The sequence below is a fragment of the Ammospiza caudacuta genome, chromosome 9, assembly GCF_027887145.1.
Source record: "Ammospiza caudacuta isolate bAmmCau1 chromosome 9, bAmmCau1.pri, whole genome shotgun sequence".
NCBI classification, from domain to species: domain Eukaryota; kingdom Metazoa; phylum Chordata; class Aves; order Passeriformes; family Passerellidae; genus Ammospiza; species Ammospiza caudacuta.
In genome coordinates, this window is record NC_080601.1 from 14,955,396 (window position 1) to 14,977,896 (window position 22,501).

The window sequence follows — 22,501 nt, forward strand, 5'->3', positions numbered from 1 at the left end:
CTTGTACCTGGATAGAGCAAATTCATTTTGATGCTTTCCTATAAACCCTTTTTGACTACACATGTTTTAATTTTCAAAGAAAGCTTCACAGTTCTCTAGATATCACCAGATAGAGCTGCCTGCAGAGGTCTGTATGTCTGGGCCACTACTTTGTACTTCACATCTAATTATGCAATAGCCTCTCCCAGACTGGTTGAAAGCCATCATGCAAATCCAATATCCAATTAAATTATTCAGGGATGCAAATTCCTCCCTTCACCCTTTTTGTACAACACTGTCAGATTCTTGAAGTGAAATTACACTGTTTAAAGTGCAGAGAATACTATATAGCACTGTTTTCATTCAGGGCCTGTATTTACTAAAAACTAAAAAACCAAACCAAACCAAACCAAACAAAAAAAAGAAACACCTAAGACAGTAGATTTCATTTGATTTGCCTAATAGCATTAGTAAAAACTACAAGTCTCACTCCATAAAAATGGCATTGAAAACTTTATAAGAGTTACAGGCTTTATTGAATCTAACCTTCAGTGAAAAGCATTTCCAGAGCTAAGTTGGTCACTCAGAGGGGTTTATCCACCTCCTGCACCTCGTGCAGTGAGTGTCACACTATCTCCAAATCAGCCAAAGCTGGCCTATCATTATGGCACACTGCAGAACAATGTGGGTTAAGTGCTTGAGAGTATTGATGATATCATGTACCATAGTGATCTTTAATCTGCCTCTTCTTTCTATCTGCAAGTGAAAATATTGAGGAGGCTTTTGCATCCAGGCGGGAAATTAAATTTAAAGGCAAAAATCAACGAGATTGCTTACCCAGTAACTTTTCTGATTAGCAAAGATCTCTAATTTGACTTCCACCTGGGGTTTCACAAACTAAGTCAGGTTGGACCTGGACAGCAATAGCATGAAATCAGTAGGACCACACCTTTGCCAAACCAGTTGAAATAAGAGATGCATCATGAGAAAAATGGTCCTTTTGAGACACCATTAGCTGGTAGCACCTCTTCACTCTTTCTGCATCCAATACTCAACAAAGGAATAATGGCTTTCCTCTGTGCTCTGGGTGGCTAAGAAACAAAACTGAGTGCCTAGTTTACAAGGAGAATTCCTTAAGAGTAAGGGTGTTCTCTGCATTGCTTTAAGGCAAACATGTCAGACAATTACAGCCAGCCTACACAGCTGGCTCTTCAAGTTCTGGATGGATGCTGCAGCTTGCTCACCTCCTCCAGCACCTGCCACATGTGTCAGGAGGGTTCATACCAGCAACAGTGCCATGCAACACCTGGAGTACCTCACCACAGTGTTGCAACAGCAAGTAAAACTGGTCCTGTGTTATTTATAAGCCTGCTAAGTGTTTGGCAAGAAGCTGTGCAACACAGAGGAAATAATCTCTGACACTCTGCTGGACTTTTTCAACATAGGCATAAAGAGACAGGGAAACAGAATAAACCAGGGGAGGCCAGTACTATTAGAGAAACTGAAATTGCATCTCATCTTACCTCGACAGTGAAAAGCTCGGATGTCACAAATGTGCGTTCTTGTTTGATATCCAAAACTCTAGATCAAATAAGGGACAAATTAGAGATCACAACAATCCCCTGTCATTGCAAAACAGTTCCTGAAAGTGTTTGGAGAGTAAACATATTTCCTTCTTTCTGAATTAGACGCAATTCTATGGCACAAAGGTGTTTTCAGACTGGAACAAAAATCAAGGAAATAAAAACTTTTCTGCAATATAACAAGGAAAAAACCTTTGACTAATTAATTACTTACAGACTTGGCTTCAAAGATGTTTGGAAACGCTTCCCAATCTTTAATAATCTTTGTGCTAATCTGTGATTATATTTCCCAACTATTAGTCTGATTTACCTTGCTTCCTCCCGAGCCAAAAGCTCCAGTATCTTTGACATGTCTCCTGGGCAGTCAGAAATCACAAGGGAAAATCTGCACACTCTGTTATCCAGGGTCAGGGCACGAGCTATGCACTGCTGCAGCAAATGTAATTCCAGGTTTCCACTGCATATAACAACTGCCACTCTGAAAACAGACAGAAAAACCAGAGTTTTGATTAGCACTTGCCTGTGTAAAGGAACTATAAATCATAAAGACTGTGCCAAAATCAGCCTAAGGTCTGCTAGAACCTCCCCTCAATAAATATTACAGATTAGAGGGCTCCTGCCTCAGTATCCATTGTGAGCAGGTAGGGGAGGCCTATAATTTGGCTGCATTAGTTGGTCTGAAATGTTGTTTTCATTTCACATTTCCTGGAGATTTGAGTTTTATTAGCGATAATTAGCTGGTGAACTGTAGGTCTAAGTTGCAAGTTTTAAGAATTTGACATAATTCTCACCTGGAAGTTCTAAGTTTCAGGCTCTTACTGATCAGACAAAATGTATGTTCAAGGTTTTCTGTAACCATTGATTAAATTCATCACAACGCTGAAAAATGAGTGCAGAAATGTTTGAAGTGCAAGTGAAGAGCCACAGGATTAGTCTATGAAAATCTCTCTGCAGAGTCAAACCTACCCTCTTTGCATTTTCCCTTTTATTGTAGCTGTACTGAAATGTGTTGCTGCTCTGTGTGCACTGCCAGCCTCTTCTGAAGAATTGTCTCAGCAGTATTTTAGTGTGCAATCCTCTGCACTAGAAATCTTATTTTGTCTTGAGGGCATGTATGTTTAAATACATTCTGGACTATGACCTGAGCCAAGGCCCAATCCACTTAAGTGCTGAGTCCTCAGGCTGAGAGGCCAGGCAGCACTGGGCCACACGCTGAACACCAGGCACAAGGATAATCCCTCTGAGTGTGTGCACAGCTCTCAGGAGGGGAGGCAGGTGCCATGGGTCACTGCAGCAGGCAGCCCAGCTCTGTCCCACCACAGACAGGGCTGGATTCCACAAGTGGAACAAAAGGAGACAACAGGCTGACAAGGGCAGGACACTGTCCTGGCAGGTGTGACGATGTCTTGTAGAGCTGTAACTGCCTTTCCCCAGATATCTGAGAATCAAGGCGTCAAGGAAAGGGACAAGATGTGTCAGGTCTCCATGCTGGCATCTGTCTGGTTCAGCACAATCTTACCACCTGTGGCCAGTCCAGTCAGGCTGAAGTTTCGGCCACCAATGAACCCCCTTGCCAGTTCAGGGGCAGGAACTGCCTGGTCACCCACAGAACAAGGACATGGTCACTGTTTTCTAGGACCAGGGTGCTCAGTCCCATGTTTCTGCCACAGTTCCCTGTTTGCAGCAGCTGCTGTACCTTTTACCCTTCAACTCAGGCAGCTTCCCTGCCACCAGTGCTGCAAGCCCAATGGCCCCTTCTGCATCAACCGTGGCTCGCTCGTACTCCAGCAGCCTCAGCATGGAAATGAGGATGTCCTCCTCCCTGAAAGAGAGACCTGGGTCAAAACAAATCAAATCAAAAGAGCTCCCAGAAGCAGAAGATAACACATTTATGGGTAACTGGGTTCTTACCATCCACCCAGATACATGTGACCCCAAGGTGCTGTGCTGCTGGGGGTGAACGTACATCAGACTCATTATTAACTGAAAGACAGAATGGCTTTTTACTCGAAATATTACCCAAATCCTAGTAGCAAGTGTATTCCACAAATGTGGCCTTGTGAAGATTTAGAAGAGGTTTGCCAAGGGCTGCCTTCAAGTGTTGTAGAACACAAGGACAAGTTTTACATCCAGAGCATGACCAGGAAGTGGTGGCAGGTGAAATTTTGGCCAAAGGGTGAGTTTGGACAACACTTTCAGTCATATCACTTAGTTTTAGGTAGTCCTGTGAGGAACTGGGAGTTGGACTTGATAATCCTTCATAGATCTCTTCCAATTTGAGCTACTCTGTGATTTCTATGGTTTGTGGGTCTGGGTTCAAAGCCTTCAGTGCCCCTCTTGGAAGGAAAGGTACCCCATGCCCACACTCCCCTAGTCTGCATGTTGCATTTTTCATACACAACAACGTGCATCCAGAGTTATTCATTTCACTGCTTTTCTTCACCCACCTCACAGTAACAACTTTATCCACAAGCTTCCCAGTCAGCTGCAAAGAATTGCTGCCAAAGCAAACTCCACTCACATCTGCAGATTTCAAAAGACAAAAAAATGAAGTTGGCTGCTTTAGACATATTCAACATTTTTTAGAGTCCTGGCTGGTTTGTGCCTTTAATGAGTGCAGCACACTGCTGTTACATGACCTTAAGTTACTTGATTTTTTTCATGTGACAGAAACGTGTTTGGCAATGAAAGAACAACTCTCACAAGAAGATTTTGCCATTTTGGACCCCTTCAAGAAACTTCTGATACTTCACTGGCATTGTTGCAGTGTGAGAGTGATCCTGCAGCCCAGTGCTTTTCACTATTCAAGGAGGATTGAAGGAGAGGAGACCCAAGAATGGTATTGGGATTGTTAGCTCCAGCAGCACAGCTGGCTGAGAGTGCAGACACAGGCAGAGCTAACCAAGAGAAATTAGAAGTTTCTTACAAAACTCCCATTTAATCCAAAACTTCCAGAGATTTGAACATCAGGCAAACAGGATGTTCTTAAATTGCTTAACAGATGAGGTTTTTTGAGCAAATGATAAGGAAACAACTCTACCATTTACAAGCACTTTTGTTCTGAGTACAGTTTTGTGTCTAAATATTTAAGCACTGCATCATTTTCCTGCCTTTTCCACAAGAGCTTTCCCATTGACTTCACTGGTTTAGATGCTGTGTGTGAGCACAATGTTCAGACAAATAATCTCATATTTCTAAGTATTCATGTACGCTAGAAATAATATTTTACCCCATCAGGGTGTGGGGGAAAATGTGGCAGAATTTGCTCTTACAGCTTGAACTAAATTGTAACTCTTCAGAGAACTTCCTTAAAATACGTTTGAATTGAAATAGTAAGAAAATTATATAGTTGGAGAAATCTGTTACAACCTTTATTTTACCTCCAAAAGAATATTGCATTTTCTCACCTCCATAGAAGTGATGATTGTTGCAGGCCTGGTCGTCATTTGGGTGGCCAGCTTTTAAGGACTCTTGCAATACTGGGAAACTTTCAGATTCAACTCCCTGAGGAAGAGAGAGGTTGTCACTTTTTTATTGAACCAATTGTAACAGAAGTTACCACCAAAGTAGACAGCCAAATCTACAGAAATTTCCTCTTCAAATTAACAATCAATTTCAAGTGTCAAAACAACCATGCTACCACTAAACTTATTCTGTGGCTCACTTAGGACCAAATTTTTCCAGTAAGAACTTATTTCAAAACACAGAACAGGATTTTATTTGCTTAGGAGAAGACTTCCCATGCTTTTCTCTTAAATCCAGCCAAACTGCCAAGGGACAGGAACTTCTCGGGTTCTTACAGGGTCTTCTCTGAGGCAAAGCCCATGGGATCAGAGAGTTCCTGCCTCAGCATAGGCAGTCTCTGCAAGTGTCACTAGATACCAGTGTCTTTTGTAAACAGCAATGCTTAATAGGTGAAAGGCAACTTACAATTACAGAAATATGTGGGTTGAGGTGTTTGAGTGCAGCAGCTGACCCTGCCAGCAAGCCACAGTGGCCTCCTGCAGGGAAAATCACCGCGTCCAGCTTTGGCACCTGCTCGTACATCTCCAGCCCCACGGTCCCCAGGCCTGACAGGTACACAGCACTGTCCTCCCTGTGGAAGGAAGGGCACACATCAGCTGCGGTCAGGGCAGGGATAATAATTCCATCTACTACTTTCAAGATCTTGTTCAGCAGAAAAAGATAAATGTGAGTAAATCAGCAGCACATGAGGGGAGGAGGTGATGCAACAGGATGGTGCCATGAGGTGGACCACAGCCTGCTCCTGCCCACTGGGAGAAAACCTGTGCTAAAGACAAGCCCCTCAAAGAGTGTTCAGACTGAAGAGCACTGAACTCCCATTGTTATCAGGGGTTTACAGAAAAGGCAGGGAGAAGTCATATTTCCATTGCCATCACTTCCTTCTGCCTCATAAATTTTAAATGTTGCAGTCTAAACTACAAGCAAAGCCTCAAAAAGGAATCCTCTCTTTACTTATCAGTGGATTTAGTGCTTGTGATGAATGGAAATTTTCATGAGATTTAAGCAGTGTGTTCAACCTCACAAATATCAAGGAGATTGCTAGAGTTGTCTTTCCACAATCCACAGCCAATATCTGATACCTTTCCATTAAGCAATGCACTTAGTCATGCCAAAATATTTACTGGTAAAATACTTTCAGGCAAATGTAGTATAAATAATAGGGACAAGCAGCATCAAAAAAATGAAGAAAGCTCCAGCATACTGTCATGACTGACCTGGATCTATTTCTAAAAGCTGGCTTGCATTTTATTTACAAGTTAGCAATGATGTAAATGTAGAACTACATGTAAGAAAAGAAATACGAGCTCTCTGTACATTCTGCTTTTTATGACAAACAGAATTGCAAGTCAAATGGTTATACTTGATTTACTTGACCCAAGGATGTTTGGGTACTTTGAAACATTTTTTATTGCTGTACCTGTTAGACAGGCACAGAGAGGCTCAGTGTAGGAGCACAGAATTCCTGCAAGGAGGAGACCAAGGCCCTTGAGAAGTTACCTCACAGAAAATTCTTCAGGGCCAAGGTCTATATAACTACATAAGAAAGGTTTGGATTAATGAACTTCCACTCCTGTAGCACAGCCACAGACAAAGGCAAGAAGTCATAGTGGAATGAGTAACTGAATCCTTCTATTTACTCTCTTCATCAAGATACTGAAGGAGCTCTCTCCTCCTCCTTATATGTGACAAAAGATATCACTGGGCTCCTGAACAGTTCTGGAGACTTATTCCCAAATAAGGTTCAAATCCAAGTTTGTGGAGCTACCCCTGCCATAGTTCCATGGGGTACAAGGGGACCTGCAAAAATGAATGAAGGCTTGAAACATTCACTGAAGGAATAAAGCCTCTCTAACAACTGAAAACTGTCCAAATGAGACTGCTCTGAGCATGGAGAGCTATTAGCAATCTCAGATCACCATCTTTTCCTTGATAACATCCAGTTGAAACATGAGTTCACTGCTCAGCCATCAGATTTTATAATAAAATGGGTGCATTTCTTTGCATTTGACTAATAACTTTTGCTTTTTGAAAGTAAAAAATATATAATATGCCATTGAGGCAAAATGAAGGAAGAGGGCAGATAAATCTAGACTGGAGACTGAAACAAGCATTTTTGAGCCAGGGCCAGAAACTTGGATATTTGCCTTTTGAAATGTGTGATACATCAGCAGTCAAAGATGGGCTGTCAGGCTGTAGTTTTCCAATGAAGTTTTGGTGTGGCAGCTACAAGGCTCTGTTTGTATCTGTTCCAAGGAAAGAACTCAGTTTGTTGGATAGAGTAACAGGCTAACCAGATCAGAAATAATCAGGTTTGATCAGCATTCAGATATGGAGTTACACAAGAAAGAAATGGGCTCTCAAGGATGGAAGGTGTGTAATTCAATCTGCAGCACCCTTTCCTCCCTGATTCACAAAGGAATGTTTCTCACATCCTCACAGAGGGACTTGGTTATTGGCAATAGTCACATTGCATTTATAATGAGGTCCTGAGCCCCTGTAGTTAGCAAAAATTTCAGGGCACCTAGGCAGCAATTAGGCAAAATAAATGATTGAATTCCAATTTGAAAAATCACATTTCCTTCCTGGGATTCCCCAGGAAGTTGCAACCGAGTAAAAAGTGCCCTCCATCTATTTGAATTCTTGCATGGTCATTTTCATGACATAGAATTTTAATTGCACCCAGCAATGGGAAGAGCTGACAGTGACACACCCAGCTGCAGGCACAGCCCAGCCCAGTCACGTACCCAACCCTTCTGCCTCAGGAAGGGCAGAAGGAATTCCTGGGTGAGGAGACCCAGAGACCAAATTGCTTGGGATTGCATCCCAGCTAGAATTAAACTGGAATACAATGACATTTTGCAAGTTACACTCTTGGGAGCTCAGCTGGTATTTTACAGCTTTGGCAAGTGTCAAGAATGTGTGTCAGACCCACACTGTCCATAAAGGCACACATTACACTGGGAAACCTCTCCAGGTCTATCTATACCTAACAAAATATTTTTCAGATATCCCATTATGAAAAGCCTCACAGTTGAAGTGGGGGGTTTCTCCTTTTTTTTTTTTTCAGTGAAAAATTGCATCTGTGAGGTTTTAGTTAAACACAGTCACAGATTGAACAACTTGTTTTTCGTAACCTGAAACCTGAAATAAATCAGAGTGCTTTAGTATTATTAATGGTAGTGTGTACATTTAGAGTTTCTCAGTGCTGGATGTTGAAGTTCTACACATGCATTGTCCCTGGAGCTTCATGAACCTGGAGAATATCTACCTTATGTAACTGAAATAATTATTTAGGGATGAGGGGAAGATAAAAAATCAAATTACAATAAAATAATTTAGTTCTCTTGTGTGAACGTGATAGTTGATGCAAGCCAGCTGAAGGTTAATACATCAATTGAAAAATAGCTGACAGAAATTTGGAAATCACCAAGTTAGGGAAAACTGTGGTTTTCAAAGGAGCTTAAAAGTGTTTAAATTCACTGGGATTCAGGGCACCTCATTCCCCATTGAAAATCCCAGTCTGGGACCAGACTGTGCCCACGGTGGCAGACCAGGCCCATGAAGCAGCCCTGTGTGTCACTGGCTGCTGGCAGAGCTAACACCGGAGTTGAACAGCACAGTCTGTAGTACTGCCTTCCCAATACACCAGCTGGCAAAGAACTTCTATTATTCTGCTCCATTCTGGGATCTTCTTCCCAGGCAACACCCCTCACCATTACTGTGTTTGAGGCAGCAGTGCCTGGGAGCTGGAAGGGAGCAGGCACTCCCTGCAGGAGATGCCATACAAACACCAGGAGTGGGATGAAGCCTGCACAGAAGCAGCAGTGGTAGGGGAACAATAACATTCCAGCTCAGGGTATCAGAGGGACCAATGTTAATGATTCACCCCTCTGTGCTTTTGGAAATCTTTCTTGAAGAAAGGTAAAAAAAGAAAAGGGGCAGGGCAGAGGGGGAATGCATAAGAGGCTACAGATAAAAGAGAAAAGGAAAAAGGTAGGAGTTCTAAGAGTTTTTGCCTGTCTTATTTATGTTTTTGTTAGATCTGCCTTGTCCAGTGACCTCAAATAGTTTAAATTTAGATTTGTGCTCATCCTTAGCTACTTTAAACATATGTATGAAGTAGACTCTCAATCATTGTTTTTCAAGACAGGATCAGTTTTGCTCCTCACACCAGATATATGAAAATCTTAGAGCATTAGAGCATTAACCTCTTCTTGCTCCACATTTTCTCACTGAACAATTTTAAAGATTAACTTTTACCCATGTAACTTCAAACAGAGAGACCAGAAATGAACACCAGCCTAAATACTTTCTGATGGAGTTACTAAAGAATTAAACTATAGCCACTATCATATTAGCTCATAAAGATCAGAGTTTGCCTGAGGGGCAGAGAAGTGCGTTTCATTTTGGTCTCCATCCCCAGCTGTTACAGAAAGACACGATTTGTGCCTGGGAACACGTAACTGTCCATATTCCAGGTAAGAGGAGCGTTTGGATGAGCTGTGATAATTTTAATGAAACTGTTTTTGCAGAGCTGTGCAGGATCTAGTGAGCCGTCTCTAGCGTGCCTGCTGTCACTCACTCCTCCAGGTAGAGGTATCCGTTCTCCTGTGCCAGCCTCCGCGCGTGCAGCTGGGCGTCCTTGCCCGTGGTGCCGTAGGAGATGACCATGGCGCCGTAGTCGCGGCACATCCTCACGCGGGCCGGGGCCGTGCTGGGGCACAGGATCACGAACACGGGCACACGGAGCTCTGAGGCGTGGTGGGCAACAGCCATGGAGAAGTTGCTGTCTGAGGCCACGATCACCCCTTTTCTTTGCTGCTCCTGAAAACAGGGTTGCAATTGCACGTTAGTGTCACATAGCTGTCCCATATGATCCTGGATCATTCTAATGATCTGGCTTCCTTTTTTCCCTTTACTAGCTGATTGAATTGTGATGTTATGGTACACTGTATGCATGGCTGGTGTGATCTCAGGATTTACACACAAAGCTAAAACAGCACAAGGTCAATCCCTGTGCCTGCACTCCTCTGGGTTCAATTCTTGTTCCATGGGAAAGAGCTGAAAAACTCCAACTAATCACAGAAGAGCCGATAGGTCCCTCAGAGTTTATATCTCTGCTCTGCCTGTATGAAATTATTTAATTTCTGCTTCCTTTTAATAGAAGATTTCATTTATATTATTACGAAAGGCAGGAATAACCACTGCTCTGGGCTGCTGTCTCATGCCAATTTTAACAATGACTGCAGAGACTCCTATGACGATGGCAATAACCTCCTATGACAAATGATAAACAAGCTATTCATGTAAGAAAACTGAAATTCATTACAAAATCAATTGGTGATCTAGATCTTTGTCATCACTTATTGTAATTCAATTTCATCATTGCTCATCAGTTTGGTGGTTTCAACACATCAGAACAACAGTACACATAAAAACACTTGGATCTTAATGCCATAAGAAAATGCTGATGTTTCCATTTTGCAAGCTTTTGTTTCAAACATTAAGAATTTCAGCAGCAGACCAGCCAATTGTAAATAAAGTAGTATTCTACATTCAGACCAATCTCTGTTCACATGCTATGTTCAGTACAATGATTCTAAGGACAAGAACACTGTGATTCCATGGAGATTAGAGGCAAATTTATCTTCAACTCTACTCCATTTTCATGAAGCAGAGCTACTCTGCTCCTTTTTGAATGCTGACATTTTGCTGTACCTGAGGCAATGACATCAGAAGGTAAAGTACACCTCGTTCCTTCACAGACCCCGTGTACTGGAGGAACTCCTTCTTCAGGTAGATGTCCATTCCATACTGCTTGGATAGCCTAGAGTACTGGAGTAGATAAATAATAGTATGTCAATATATCTACTGCTAAGAAAAAACTTCCACACCTCATGTTGAGGCATGAATTCTACTGCTATATCTGAGCTCTAAAAAGCAAAATTCATCTTCTGGTTCTTCATTCACAACAGAGTACTGTTACCTACCAGGTCCTTCTGCTTTATGGAAGTGATTCTCAAACTCACAGCAGTGAAATATGGACCACATGCCACTAAGAACTCTGAAAATAGCACTTGCTTTGGATCTTATTGTTCAAACACAGGCATTAAAATAAATATTTTCAATTATCTCAAAACCCACACTTCCAGCACTTGCCAGAACTGGATATTGACTACCCAAAAAATAAGCTCATCATCTAATAGATACAAAGGCCATCAGAAACTACCTCCTTGAGCCCCATTATGGCTCTGCTATGGTTTCTGCCACTAATTCCCCATTGAGAGTTGTCTATTTTGCATTCTAGGCCAGTAGAATATTAGCAAAGACATTTCTTACTCAAAGAAAAATGGAAACAATAAAAAACAATTTCCCAGGACTGGAAGTGTAAGCAGCAGCTGTCTGGAAAAGCTTAGTGTTTGGAACAGAAATGATGCCTGAGCTGAGGGGAATTAGCAAGCACATTACACGTGATGCACTGCCCAAGTGCATGATTTTAAAAAAATTTTAATGGAAAATATTTGTTAAGCTTTGTAATAAGACACTCCCAGCATGTATTAACATATTAATTTCCTATTAGCATATTCATTAAACCCAGAGTTTTACACAAGATAACTTGTGAAATAGAGCTGCAGTAAGCCTGTGGGTGCCAGCTCCCCAAGCTTATTGCAGCTCTATTTCAGAACTGGCTCCATCTCCTCTATTGGCTGCCAAAGCAAATGAGGCCCTGGTGATTTAGGGGATCAAGTCCTCATTTAAGATAAGTCATGAAGTGAGACAGATCCAGAACCAGCATGACAAAATATTTCTCTCAAGCAGTATCTGGCAGTGTCACACATACAATGTATAGTGTACACACTAATAGGCACTGACACGGCTTTCAGACTGGAGGACTTTCCAAGTGAATTTATATAAACTAAATATATCTGAATCAGACACTTGCTTTAAAGTATGCAGTTAAACTACGTGTTTCAGGTGAACACTTCAAGGCTTTTTAGTGGATTTCCAAGCGTATGTTTAAGTTCCTCACCCATAGGTGGGGCCAGATTCTCTGTTTTGCTTCTGAAAATCCTGACATAGGAGCTACCCCTTGCTGCTCCTTTGCAAATCTGGCTGCAGAAACTGAAACGATGGAAAGTGCTTAGCACACTAATAGGATAATAGTTTATATCCTAAACATCCTAATCTATGGAGAATGCCCATGCAAAATAGAACAAGAACACCATAAAAGAAATGCTGCTAGTGCTTCACATGCCACGCTTGTTTTAGTAGACAATCTTGTATTCTAGAGCAAACAATCAGAAAAAGGATTTAAGGAGATGAATCCTGTGCATAATAAAGTTGCTAAGCCTCCTACATTTAAAACTGTGTCATTTAGTCACTCTTTCCCACAGGGGTGGTGTACTTTAGATTGATATTTGTCTTTAATTTTGATAGTCAGGATTTTAATTCTTTAGGTTGTCCTTTTTGTCTCTCTTTAACTGAGGATTTTTTCATATAGCCTAAATATAGCAACTACTTCTAACAAAGCAGGCATCAGTGCTATTTGCAGTTGAACTGACCTGATGTGTGACCTCCTAAGACTCATTGAACCAGCCTGTAAGATTTCCTTTGAGTCACTGTGATCTTATCTAAGGACTACAGATACCATGTGTAAGGAGCAGCACACAGCACATCCACCAAGCTAACACAACACAGCCCTCACAGCTCCTTCATCAGCAGCCAAGCCAGGTGTCCAGCTTGATGTCAGTTCTTCGTTTTCTTATGCCTACTGCCTCTTGGACATGTTACAATTCACTCATGATGCCACATCTCAGCTCCAAGGCAAACTCCTGCCTAAGGAACCATGCACCTCCATGTTCCATCCATGGTTTTGCCTGAAGATTAGGAATCACCCTCTGCAAAGTGTTTCTCCCTTAAATTAATTAAATGGATTATAGTCACACTCACTTTTTTAGTCTAAAGAAATTTCCCTGAAAGGGGCTCTTACCTCTACATGATGAGTTAAAATAAAGGTTTTCTGTGTTTTTCTTGACACCACTCTGTGCTTTTGAAACAGTGCACGAAATGCACTAATAACTTCTGCAGGAACATTACTTTGAATAACAACAGTCATAGGCTATTTTCACAGTAAAATATACAGGTTTTTATATGGGTATAGGCTTTCCACTATTCTGATAATTTTTAAAGCATAGTTAATAAAAAAAATACTAAAGTGAGACTGTTTAGCTTGAAACAGTAAATGCAGAAAGGGGATACAACTGGGTTGCATAAATCTGCCAGGGATAACCAGGAGCAAGGAGCTATTTAAGTTGAGGGGTGTCATGGTTTAACCTCAATTGGCAACTAAATATCATCCTACCACTTGCTCATTTCCCTGCCCCTGTGCTCTGGGGGAGATGAGAATTGGAAGGGTAAGGTAAGAGTGAGAAGTCTCATGGGTTGGGATAAGTATACAATATACAATTAGTAAGAACAAGCAAGCAAGCAAGCAAACAAACAAACAAACAAATAAATAACAACAATGTAATTAAAAGGAAAAATAACAAAGAGATAAATAAGACCAAAGAAAGACAGCTTATGCAATTGAAAACAACTGCTCACCAAAAACCAGGCCCTGAGCCTCAGGCCCCCAGCCAACTTTCCCCCTAATTGCTGAGCAAGGTGTCATATGGTATGGGATGTCCCTTTGGTCAGCTGGGGTCAGCAGCTCCAGCTGTGTCCCCTCCCAACTCCTTGTACATCCCCAGTCTTCTCACTGGTGGGAAGGAGTGAGGAAGAGAAAACACCTTGGCTCTGTGTAAGAGCTGCTCAGCAATAACAAAAGCATCTCTCTTTTATCAACAATATTTTCATCACAAATCCAAACCACAGCCCCATACCAGCTACTGTGAAGAAAATTAACTCTACCCTAGCCAAAACTTCCCTGCATTCCAGCCAAATCTTTTGTGCCACGTTACAGCCCCAAACTGTCTTGTGTCACATCCTTTGACATAAGAGACACTTCAGTAATGTGCTACAAAAAGCACAGCTAACCTTATTTTGGGAATGCTAGGCTAAAAAACCCACACTGGAAGTAGTTATGATGTCTCTGCATCAGCAGGCATCATATGGGAACAAGGAGAACTTTGAGGGCCCAACCACTTCACTCCAGGGACTGCTAACCCCAAGAAGATTGCAAGGTTCTTACCCTGTGCATGCCAGAAAAACAATCCACAAGGATTCACTGAGAGTGTGATTTGGGACTGCTGCTAGAATTGCCATTTGGCAAGGACCCTCTTTTCACCCACCAAAAGGAAAAGAGATTACCCAGAGAGCCCAGAGTAGCCTGCTTGAAGAGCTCCCAATGGTAGAAAAACACAATGAAAAAGCACAGAAATACAGCACAGCTTGCCATTGTACTTCTCTTCTGCTTTAGCAGACCTTGCACATTGATGGGGTGCCTCAGTCATTTCTATACCAATGACACGTGCACGTTTGTGTGCATCCTTATTTTGCTGAAGACACCTGTGGCAGAAATACCTGGCTACAGAACATATCCGGCCCTTCCTGGTTGGCCTGACAGAAGGCAAATCTGTACCTTCAAACCCTCCAAATAAGAGGGCTGGTTCCAAACCAGACCCTCCCACAAGAGTGCTTACCCAAGCACTCATAGTCTGCCACCTCCAACTCAGGTTCCTTCTAGCAGGAGTTTTTCACTGGGAGCATAATACCACAGTGCATTAGGTCTATGCCTAATGTGGTTTATCCTTTGTTTACAGGCCACTGCAATCTTTGAGGATTTAGGTTAGTGTAAACAGATAAGAAGAAAATTATTATTGACAGTCAAGTACAATTAATATGAACATGAGTCTTCTCACACAGATCTATCTGCTGCAATTCACACACACCCTTTCTTCATTTCTGATCGACTTTCATAAGGAAAATAAAAAGAAACATTGAGAGAATGCAAACCCATCAAGATTCCCTACCATGCAGGGGGTTTTCTGAACACCACACTGGATTTTGAAGGCTGCTGCACTAATGTCTTCAAACCGAATGAGCCTGTTGCAGCTGGCCAGGCTGGTCCTACTGCTTGGCTGGGGGATGCAGGAAAGGGCATCCCTGAGCAACTCCTCATTCCGGCTCACTATCTTCATTTCCCAGGTCTTCACATCCCCGTTCAGGTAATCCTCCTCACCAAAATCCTTCAGTCTCTCGGGGTTGATAGAGGGTGGCTTCTGCCCAATAAGGCCATTTCTTACAGGGACATCCTTACAGCAGTGAAGATCACAAACTGCTGGGATATCTTGTTTCTTTATTTTATTGTCATCCCTGAAAACAAATAAAAGAAACTTGTTAGAAAGGCTTGGATAATTAAAGGTTTGATATTTAGCATTTTGGAAGGATGCACATCTCAGTTGCTCTTTGCAAGCCTCAACCAAGCAGAGTGAGTTTGCTGCTGACATAATACCTACCTGCAGGTGCACTGAAAGATACTGTAACCTTCCAGCTGTTAGAAAAGCCACATAAATAATTCAACATGTGGGCAAACTGTGAAACTGTCCTACCCAAGAAAATAAGAATATATAATCTGTGCTGTCTGGACAGCCAGACCTTCCTTATTACTCAGTATTCAACCAGAAACGATCCTAGTTGAGTGCTTCCAAAAATTTTGGAATAACTGGAACTGTATTTTCTGTACACAATTCTATCTTTTTCAAAAAAGGCAAGGAGCGTCTGCAGCCCATTCCCATAAACTATTAATAGCAGTCACAAATGCCACTATGTTGTACACATGCTCTCTGTCCTTGCATACTTGCAGAGTGTACTCTTGACAGCCATCAACTGCCTCGTGAAGGGAAGGAAATTACTTTGATAAGGTACAATAATTATATCCTCCTACAGAGCTAAAGAATTAGGTCTTCTGATCTGTGGGTTTACATTTCATGGGTAAATATCTCCATAGATACGGCAGAAATGTGATGGCACAAAAATCTCCTTTCCCAAGAAACATACAAGAGATAGCACTGCTAGAAAAAATTGCTGGATTTGGTACCTTCAACTGCCTGACTCTGTGGTCCACAGATTTCAGTCCACAAGGAACACTGTACTGTAGTGCAGGGTTCTGCAGCCCTACTGACAGATAAATGCAAAGCTTCTAGGAATTTGGAGATTATTGAGGCGAAAGGGAGCATCAAGCAGAAGATCAGTGATTTGGAAAAGAGCTGATACCACCCCTGGTTTGTGGCTGTGATTCGACAGATGGTATAAGCTCCTCTGCATGACTCACTATTAGTCTATTTGGCTGAAATGGTTTTTAAATCATGTCAGACATTCCAGCATTATCCCCAACAAAAAATATTTACCTTTTTTCTAAAATAATTTGGGTCTAAGTGTTGCAGCTATCCATCAACAGGACTGGCTAAAGCACATTTTACAGCAGTGATCAACACCATAATATACTTTGCAGCAACTTCCAAAAGAATTTTTAAATATTTAGAAACATCTGTTTTTTTGAGCAATTGCCCACTTTGGGTATCATCCATTCCCTTAATAGTATCAATAATCTGTGCCAGTAGCTCTGGCTCCTATTACACTTCCAATTTTTCCACTGAGGAATTCACATAACAATAGAGGCAACATAAAATGTTTTACTATTAGAATCAAGTAATATACCACAGCATCAATCATTCTGTATATCCTCATAGGACAAAATTTTTGTAGCAAGATCCTCTCTCTCTAAAATTAATGAGAACACTAATTTTCTAAGGTAAATAATGTATATATACATTTGTAACCTCTTTATGTTGAAACTTGTGATGTAAAGTATTTTCCCAATACTGTATCTTAAAGCTGATAGAGCCTAACACCAGGCATTCTGCTTTCAAACCAAGTAACTTATCAAGGAGCTCTGTTCCATACGTTTCTGCATCTCTGCTCCATTGGGGTTAGACAGCTGGAACACTTCATAAAATGTTAAGCTTTCAGTGTTAGCTCGGGTGCACATTAGTCTGCTTAATGCAAAGTTGAGAACCAGATCAGATTTCCTCCCTGTGAACTTGTTACAGCACAGCCCAAAATACAACAGCAGCATAATCCAGGAGGCCACAGTGCTGGTGGAGTTCATTCCTTGTCTCTCCCTTCCAAAAAATGTTTTCCATATCACAGACTCCCATAAACACTCCAAAAGGAAGAGCAGTCTTATTTCTGAGCATATTGTCTAAAATGTTTAGCAAGCATTAGCAATGAATTATGTTCTTACACTGGAAATGTTTTAAAGGGGTCTATGTAGGGTAAAAAAATTAGGCAGATCAAAAATTTGTGAGTTTATGGGTCAAATCTTTTATCCAGCTGGCATTTGAGATGGAAGAACAATTCTCATTTTTCATTGCATCTGTTGCAATCAAAAAGTCTATAAAAACACCCAGCCAAAGAAGTTTATCAATGAAGCAGGATTCTGTGAGAAAGTACAAGTGCATGGTAATGCCTCATCACACCAGTGCCATCAAATATTTGTATCTGCAAATAGACTAAAATGGTATATTGACTTTTTGCCCTAGTCTTAGTTTTCTCTTTTTGTGGCAGAAAAAGAAGGAGGAAAGTAAATCAGATTCTCAGTCCTTGATGTGCATGACCAGTGAGTATCTGCTCAGGACTCCAATGGAGACAACATCTTGTGACCATTGGAAAAGAGGAACAGAAATCAAACAGCTGTAAAATATGTACAGGATTTTTAGGCTTGAGTTTGGTTTAGAGCACATCTGAATTATTACCATCTCAATATTTAATACAAAAACTATCATACATTTGCATCTGAAAAGTCAGCAGCCTCTTCATCAAGGGGATAATATTCTATTGTATTTATATGTATTGTGTGTATTTATTTCAGAATTCATTTGATTCTTCTACACCCACATGTCTCATTCACATTACAGAATGACATTTTCCCATACTGAGCCCACCTGGATGTGCCACAGACCCTCCTAGAGCTCTCAAACTCCCAAGGTAAACAGTGGGCTGAGGTTTGATCACATATCACAAATGGGCAACTAATGGCCCTGTTGGGTCAAAAGTACTTCTTGCCTCAAAAGCATTCCACATGCTTGGCAGAGATCTAGATGGATTTCTTCTACAGGCAGCAAAGCATGCAAGTGCTCACACAAACCCAGCTCGTGGCTTCTCAAGCACAGTCACAGAGCACAGCCCCCGCCCCAGCAGCCGTGCCCACCAGCTGAAGATCTGAGCCAATATAAACCCAAACCCCAGCATACAAAGCACTGCTCCTTTCAGATGGAGCTTTTCCTTTTTTGGAGCTTGCCACAAGTTTGCATTAAAAGGTCTGTTTATTTCCAGACATAAAACAAACACCCAGCTGGCAAGCTTTGTTACGTGGTTATAAATTACAACATTTTACCTTTAAAGTGATTAGTAAAAGCAAACATGAAAATACAGTTTATAAACCTACTTTTTCAAGAACAGCTGCTCAGCATAACTGGAAAAAAAAGGAGAAGATCCATATGCAGACTTTCCATAAACAATTAAAGCACAGGAAAAAATATCATTTGTTTAAGTAGAATGCTTTACATATTTTAACATCTCAAAGTCAATGCAAAAACAGTGTGTACCAAAATGTACTCCTACAATAATAAAAAGCAACCACTTGGAATGAATCAATTTTCTATTTCCAGTTTGTTTTTTTGAACATACTGATAATATTCATCAAGTTAAACAGCACTAGGGAAAAAAAAATCCAAAAATAGCAATAGTAACAATCTAAGAAAATAATAAAACCAGCAAAAATTATTTTGGGAACATGAAAGGCAATAATGCATGCTATACCTAAAGACCACAACTGTTGCCTTTGTCAGGCAGAGAAGTGTCCAAGTGTGCAACGATGGACAGTTCCATGTGCCCATGGTGAAGCACTTCAGATTGCCTCCCTCAGCTCCCACAAAACAGACTAAACAGATTAATCTGATGCACTGGGATCTCCTCACCTTCTAAAACTGAAGGAACAAATTCTGTAAAAGCATGCATGTCCAGGCAATAGCAAAGTGTGAAAGACTATTCACCATTCTGCCCAGTATAAATGTTAGGGGGAGATGGTATTAAAGAATGAGGTAGAAAATTTAAAATTTCCCTTCTTAGAGAAAATAATTAGCTCACAGAACTCATTGCAAGAGGACTCTATGAAGAACAAAAATATAAACAGGCTCCTAAAAAATACACAGCTAAATGGAAGTAGTGACCAATACACACATTAATTCTTGTTCAAGAATTCATCTGTGATTCAGGAAGCCCCTGGGCAAACTCCATGAAAGCATGTGAGAGAAAGTGTCTTAGGTGGCTTTCATTTTTCTCCCAATTCTGTTACTGGCCACCCCTAGAGAGAGGACACAGAGAGGACTGCTCTTTGGCCTGACCCAGTGCTGATTGCAGATGTACCCAGTTAGCCCATTTGGCAGCTTTTACACTTCCAAAATGAGTCACAAGAGCACATTTTGAGGCAGACATGAAGCTGAAATAATGGACATACATTCCCATGTACTGGTTCCCAGATGGAAATTCAACTGTCACAAGAGGAAACTAATTTTAATATAAGACTGAAAACTCAGCCTTTCTTTGTCATTTCTACAGCAGCTTTTGTTATCTGCATTCACAGTGATACACATTCACTATAAAGAGGGGCTGACAGTGTTGCAAAATGTGCAGTTGAGCAGTCACAAAATGTTAACCTTGAATACACTTCAAACTCATATGCACATCTTCTCTACATGTGGATTTTAATTTTGTCCTTTTTAATGTTTTGGGTGTAGGGGTTTCTTAAGGTCACCTTCAGGCTCCCTGAAGACTTTCCTGGAGCACACTGACCAAGGGACATTGGTAAGAAACAGCTTTAGACAGATTTGTCATCTGCTTTCAGGTAACTGGGCTAATATCTTACACCTGCAAGTTCAGAATACTTATTAAGGCAAAAGGTGACCCCACTTGAAGTCACTTCTGCCTCTTTGCTCAGTGTTGAGCAGAGGTGGGTCAGGTACAGGGGGCAAGGCAGGGCGAGCAGCCTGCTGCAGGTGCAATCTGCCTGGGGCTGGGATCTCCTCTTACAGGAGTGAGAAAGAGGCAATCCCAGGATATGACAGAGGGGGTCCTTTCCCTCATCCTAATCCCTTTTACCCAGAACCTCTCCAGCTCCATTAATCCTTCTAATTCCATGTCCCAGTGCTGTCTCCTCTGACCCTTCTCACCACTTGAGCTTCCCAGACCCCTCTGATACTTTCCTTGTTTGCTGCAATCTCCTTTTCCAGTAGCTCATAAACATTCCTGTTCCATCTCAACTCCTCTTCTACCTTTTTACCCTTTCCCAAATACATCCAAATACTGCAATAGCAGCAATTCTTTAAAGCTTCTCGGCAACTTGAGCAAGTGCAACTTTATGAAAGAAAAATGGTAGAAAAATAGAGGGTTGCTGGGATAAAAGTATCAAGAAGGATCATAACAAATGTCATCTTCACTACCAGAAATTCCAGGTTATGCACTCAATAGTGTCTGAGTGCCCTGCACACCACTACAGGGTGACAAGTAAACTCCTGCAGGCACAGGGAAGGAACACAATAAATTTGACAATTCCCTCTCCTTGACAATAAATTCAAAACAGATCAAAGACAATACTGCACTCTAAATATTACTGTCTTGAATTATCATTATTTTGATATTGAATTATCAGTATTTTGTGTAACACTAGCACTTAGAAACACCCATTTGAGACTGTATCACTCCAACTAGTGGCACATACATGATGGAAATATAAAATGCATATCTGACCTTTATATATCTAAACCTTGTGCAAAGTGATTGCTCCTAAATCACATAGGAATCACCACCACCTGCCCCTAAACAGAAGGACAAGTTCAGCAAATTTAAAGTTCAACTTTATTGATGGAAACTGGGACACAGACAGATCCAGTGGCTTGCCTAAGACTTCCGCAGGGCTATTTATCAGAGTGTCTTAAAGACAACGAGGTCGGGGCATAGTAAGCATGCTGGGGGACAAAAGTGTAAGCACTGTACCCATCCAACAGAGACAGCTACATAATAACCAAGCCTTGAGACTGAGCAGGCCTTGAGAGCTCTACTCACCGTACACAGGCCTGGCAAATCTGTACGATGCTGCACCAGCAACACACACAAACAAAGTTCAAGTTCATGCAGCAAACAACCAAGCTGTATTATCACCTTTGATAAAATCTCTCCTTACATCTGGCAAGTCAGATTTACCAGAGCCTGAGCCTAGCACTACATATGCCTTCATCTGTGGTCATAATCTATTGCCATTCTTCTGTACACAGTATGCACATCTCATTGCTTACTGCTGGCAGTGGCAACTGGGTGTCAGCTGCTAAATAGAAAACACTCGGAACAGCAATCTGAAAGCAAGAGGAATTCACAACAGCACTCATGATGGAAATGTTGAAGCAGAGGTAACCAACTGTCCCTCAAACAGACCCATCCCTCTCAGAAGTTCTTGTAAGACATTCACTGATGTGAATGCCAAATTACAGCTATCCACCACTGCACAGAGTTTGGCAGCTAAAACTTATTAAGCAATTAAACTTTTCCCTAAGTTGAATGTATTCTGAGTCTAGAGGCTTTCTGGTGACTAACACATCTCCATAATTCACTTCCAATTAGGAATGAATAACATAACCCAAAATAGAGCAAAATAGAGCAAAGGATCTCCTTTCAGCACAGGCCCTGTGCTAAAAGGAGATCCACAGCGCACTGCAGAACAGGTCACATCATGGGTGACTTTGGGCAAGCCCTTTTTACAGTGCAGAAGACCTTGTCTTCCCCTTTATTAACAGCATCAGGCCCACTGAAACAATTTATATGTTAACAACATCTGTGACAAGGAGGTGCAGGAAATGAGAACTGTTCCTTGTTTGTACCACATCTGGCAAAACCAGAGCGTGATCTCAATAGTGGTGTCCAGATAATAAAATGGAGGGAAAAACAAACTATGGAAAAGGTTAAGAATGTGATTGCACAACACCACCATGCCATGTGTGTGCACAGCCTCAGCTCATGCTACACAAGGACTAGATGACTCTTAAATTCCATCTGCACCATCCAAGTCTGAAAACAGGAATTCAAGATCACCATAAGCACCATAACAAAGACAACCACAGAATTGTAATAACAGGATCTGACATGGGCTATCCCAAGATAAATTTTCAGCAGTCCATTGGCCTGTCTGGGGTTATTTTTGATTCTGTACTCTTGAAGAAATAAAAAAGCTGAACTCTGTGGGCTAAAAATATTAAAATCTCCACCACTTCTAGCGGATAACTCCAAGAGCAACCCACGGAATCCTGGGAGATTTTGAAAAATTACAAACAATTTCCTGGATTTTTTGTTTGGTTTGATTTTTT

The 22,501-nt window shown here is 41.4% G+C and overlaps 1 protein-coding gene across 1 annotated transcript in view; it reads right to left on the minus strand.

The window, feature by feature from the left end:
• LOC131561309 (L-threonine dehydratase catabolic TdcB-like) overlaps window positions 1–22,501 on the minus strand; it is a 31,799-nt gene that overhangs the window by 8,977 nt on the left and 321 nt on the right. Inside the window, exons 2-11 of the mRNA XM_058810579.1 lie at window positions 18,535–18,561; window positions 15,059–15,401; window positions 10,806–10,922; window positions 9,670–9,911; window positions 5,493–5,658; window positions 4,970–5,066; window positions 4,010–4,085; window positions 3,259–3,384; window positions 1,873–2,040; window positions 1,503–1,560 (exon numbers count right to left, since the gene is read on the minus strand). Of these exons, the coding sequence (XP_058666562.1) occupies window positions 1,503–1,560; window positions 1,873–2,040; window positions 3,259–3,384; window positions 4,010–4,085; window positions 4,970–5,066; window positions 5,493–5,658; window positions 9,670–9,911; window positions 10,806–10,922; window positions 15,059–15,401; window positions 18,535–18,561 (1,420 nt within the window). The remainder of the gene's footprint in view (window positions 1–1,502; window positions 1,561–1,872; window positions 2,041–3,258; window positions 3,385–4,009; window positions 4,086–4,969; window positions 5,067–5,492; window positions 5,659–9,669; window positions 9,912–10,805; window positions 10,923–15,058; window positions 15,402–18,534; window positions 18,562–22,501) is intronic.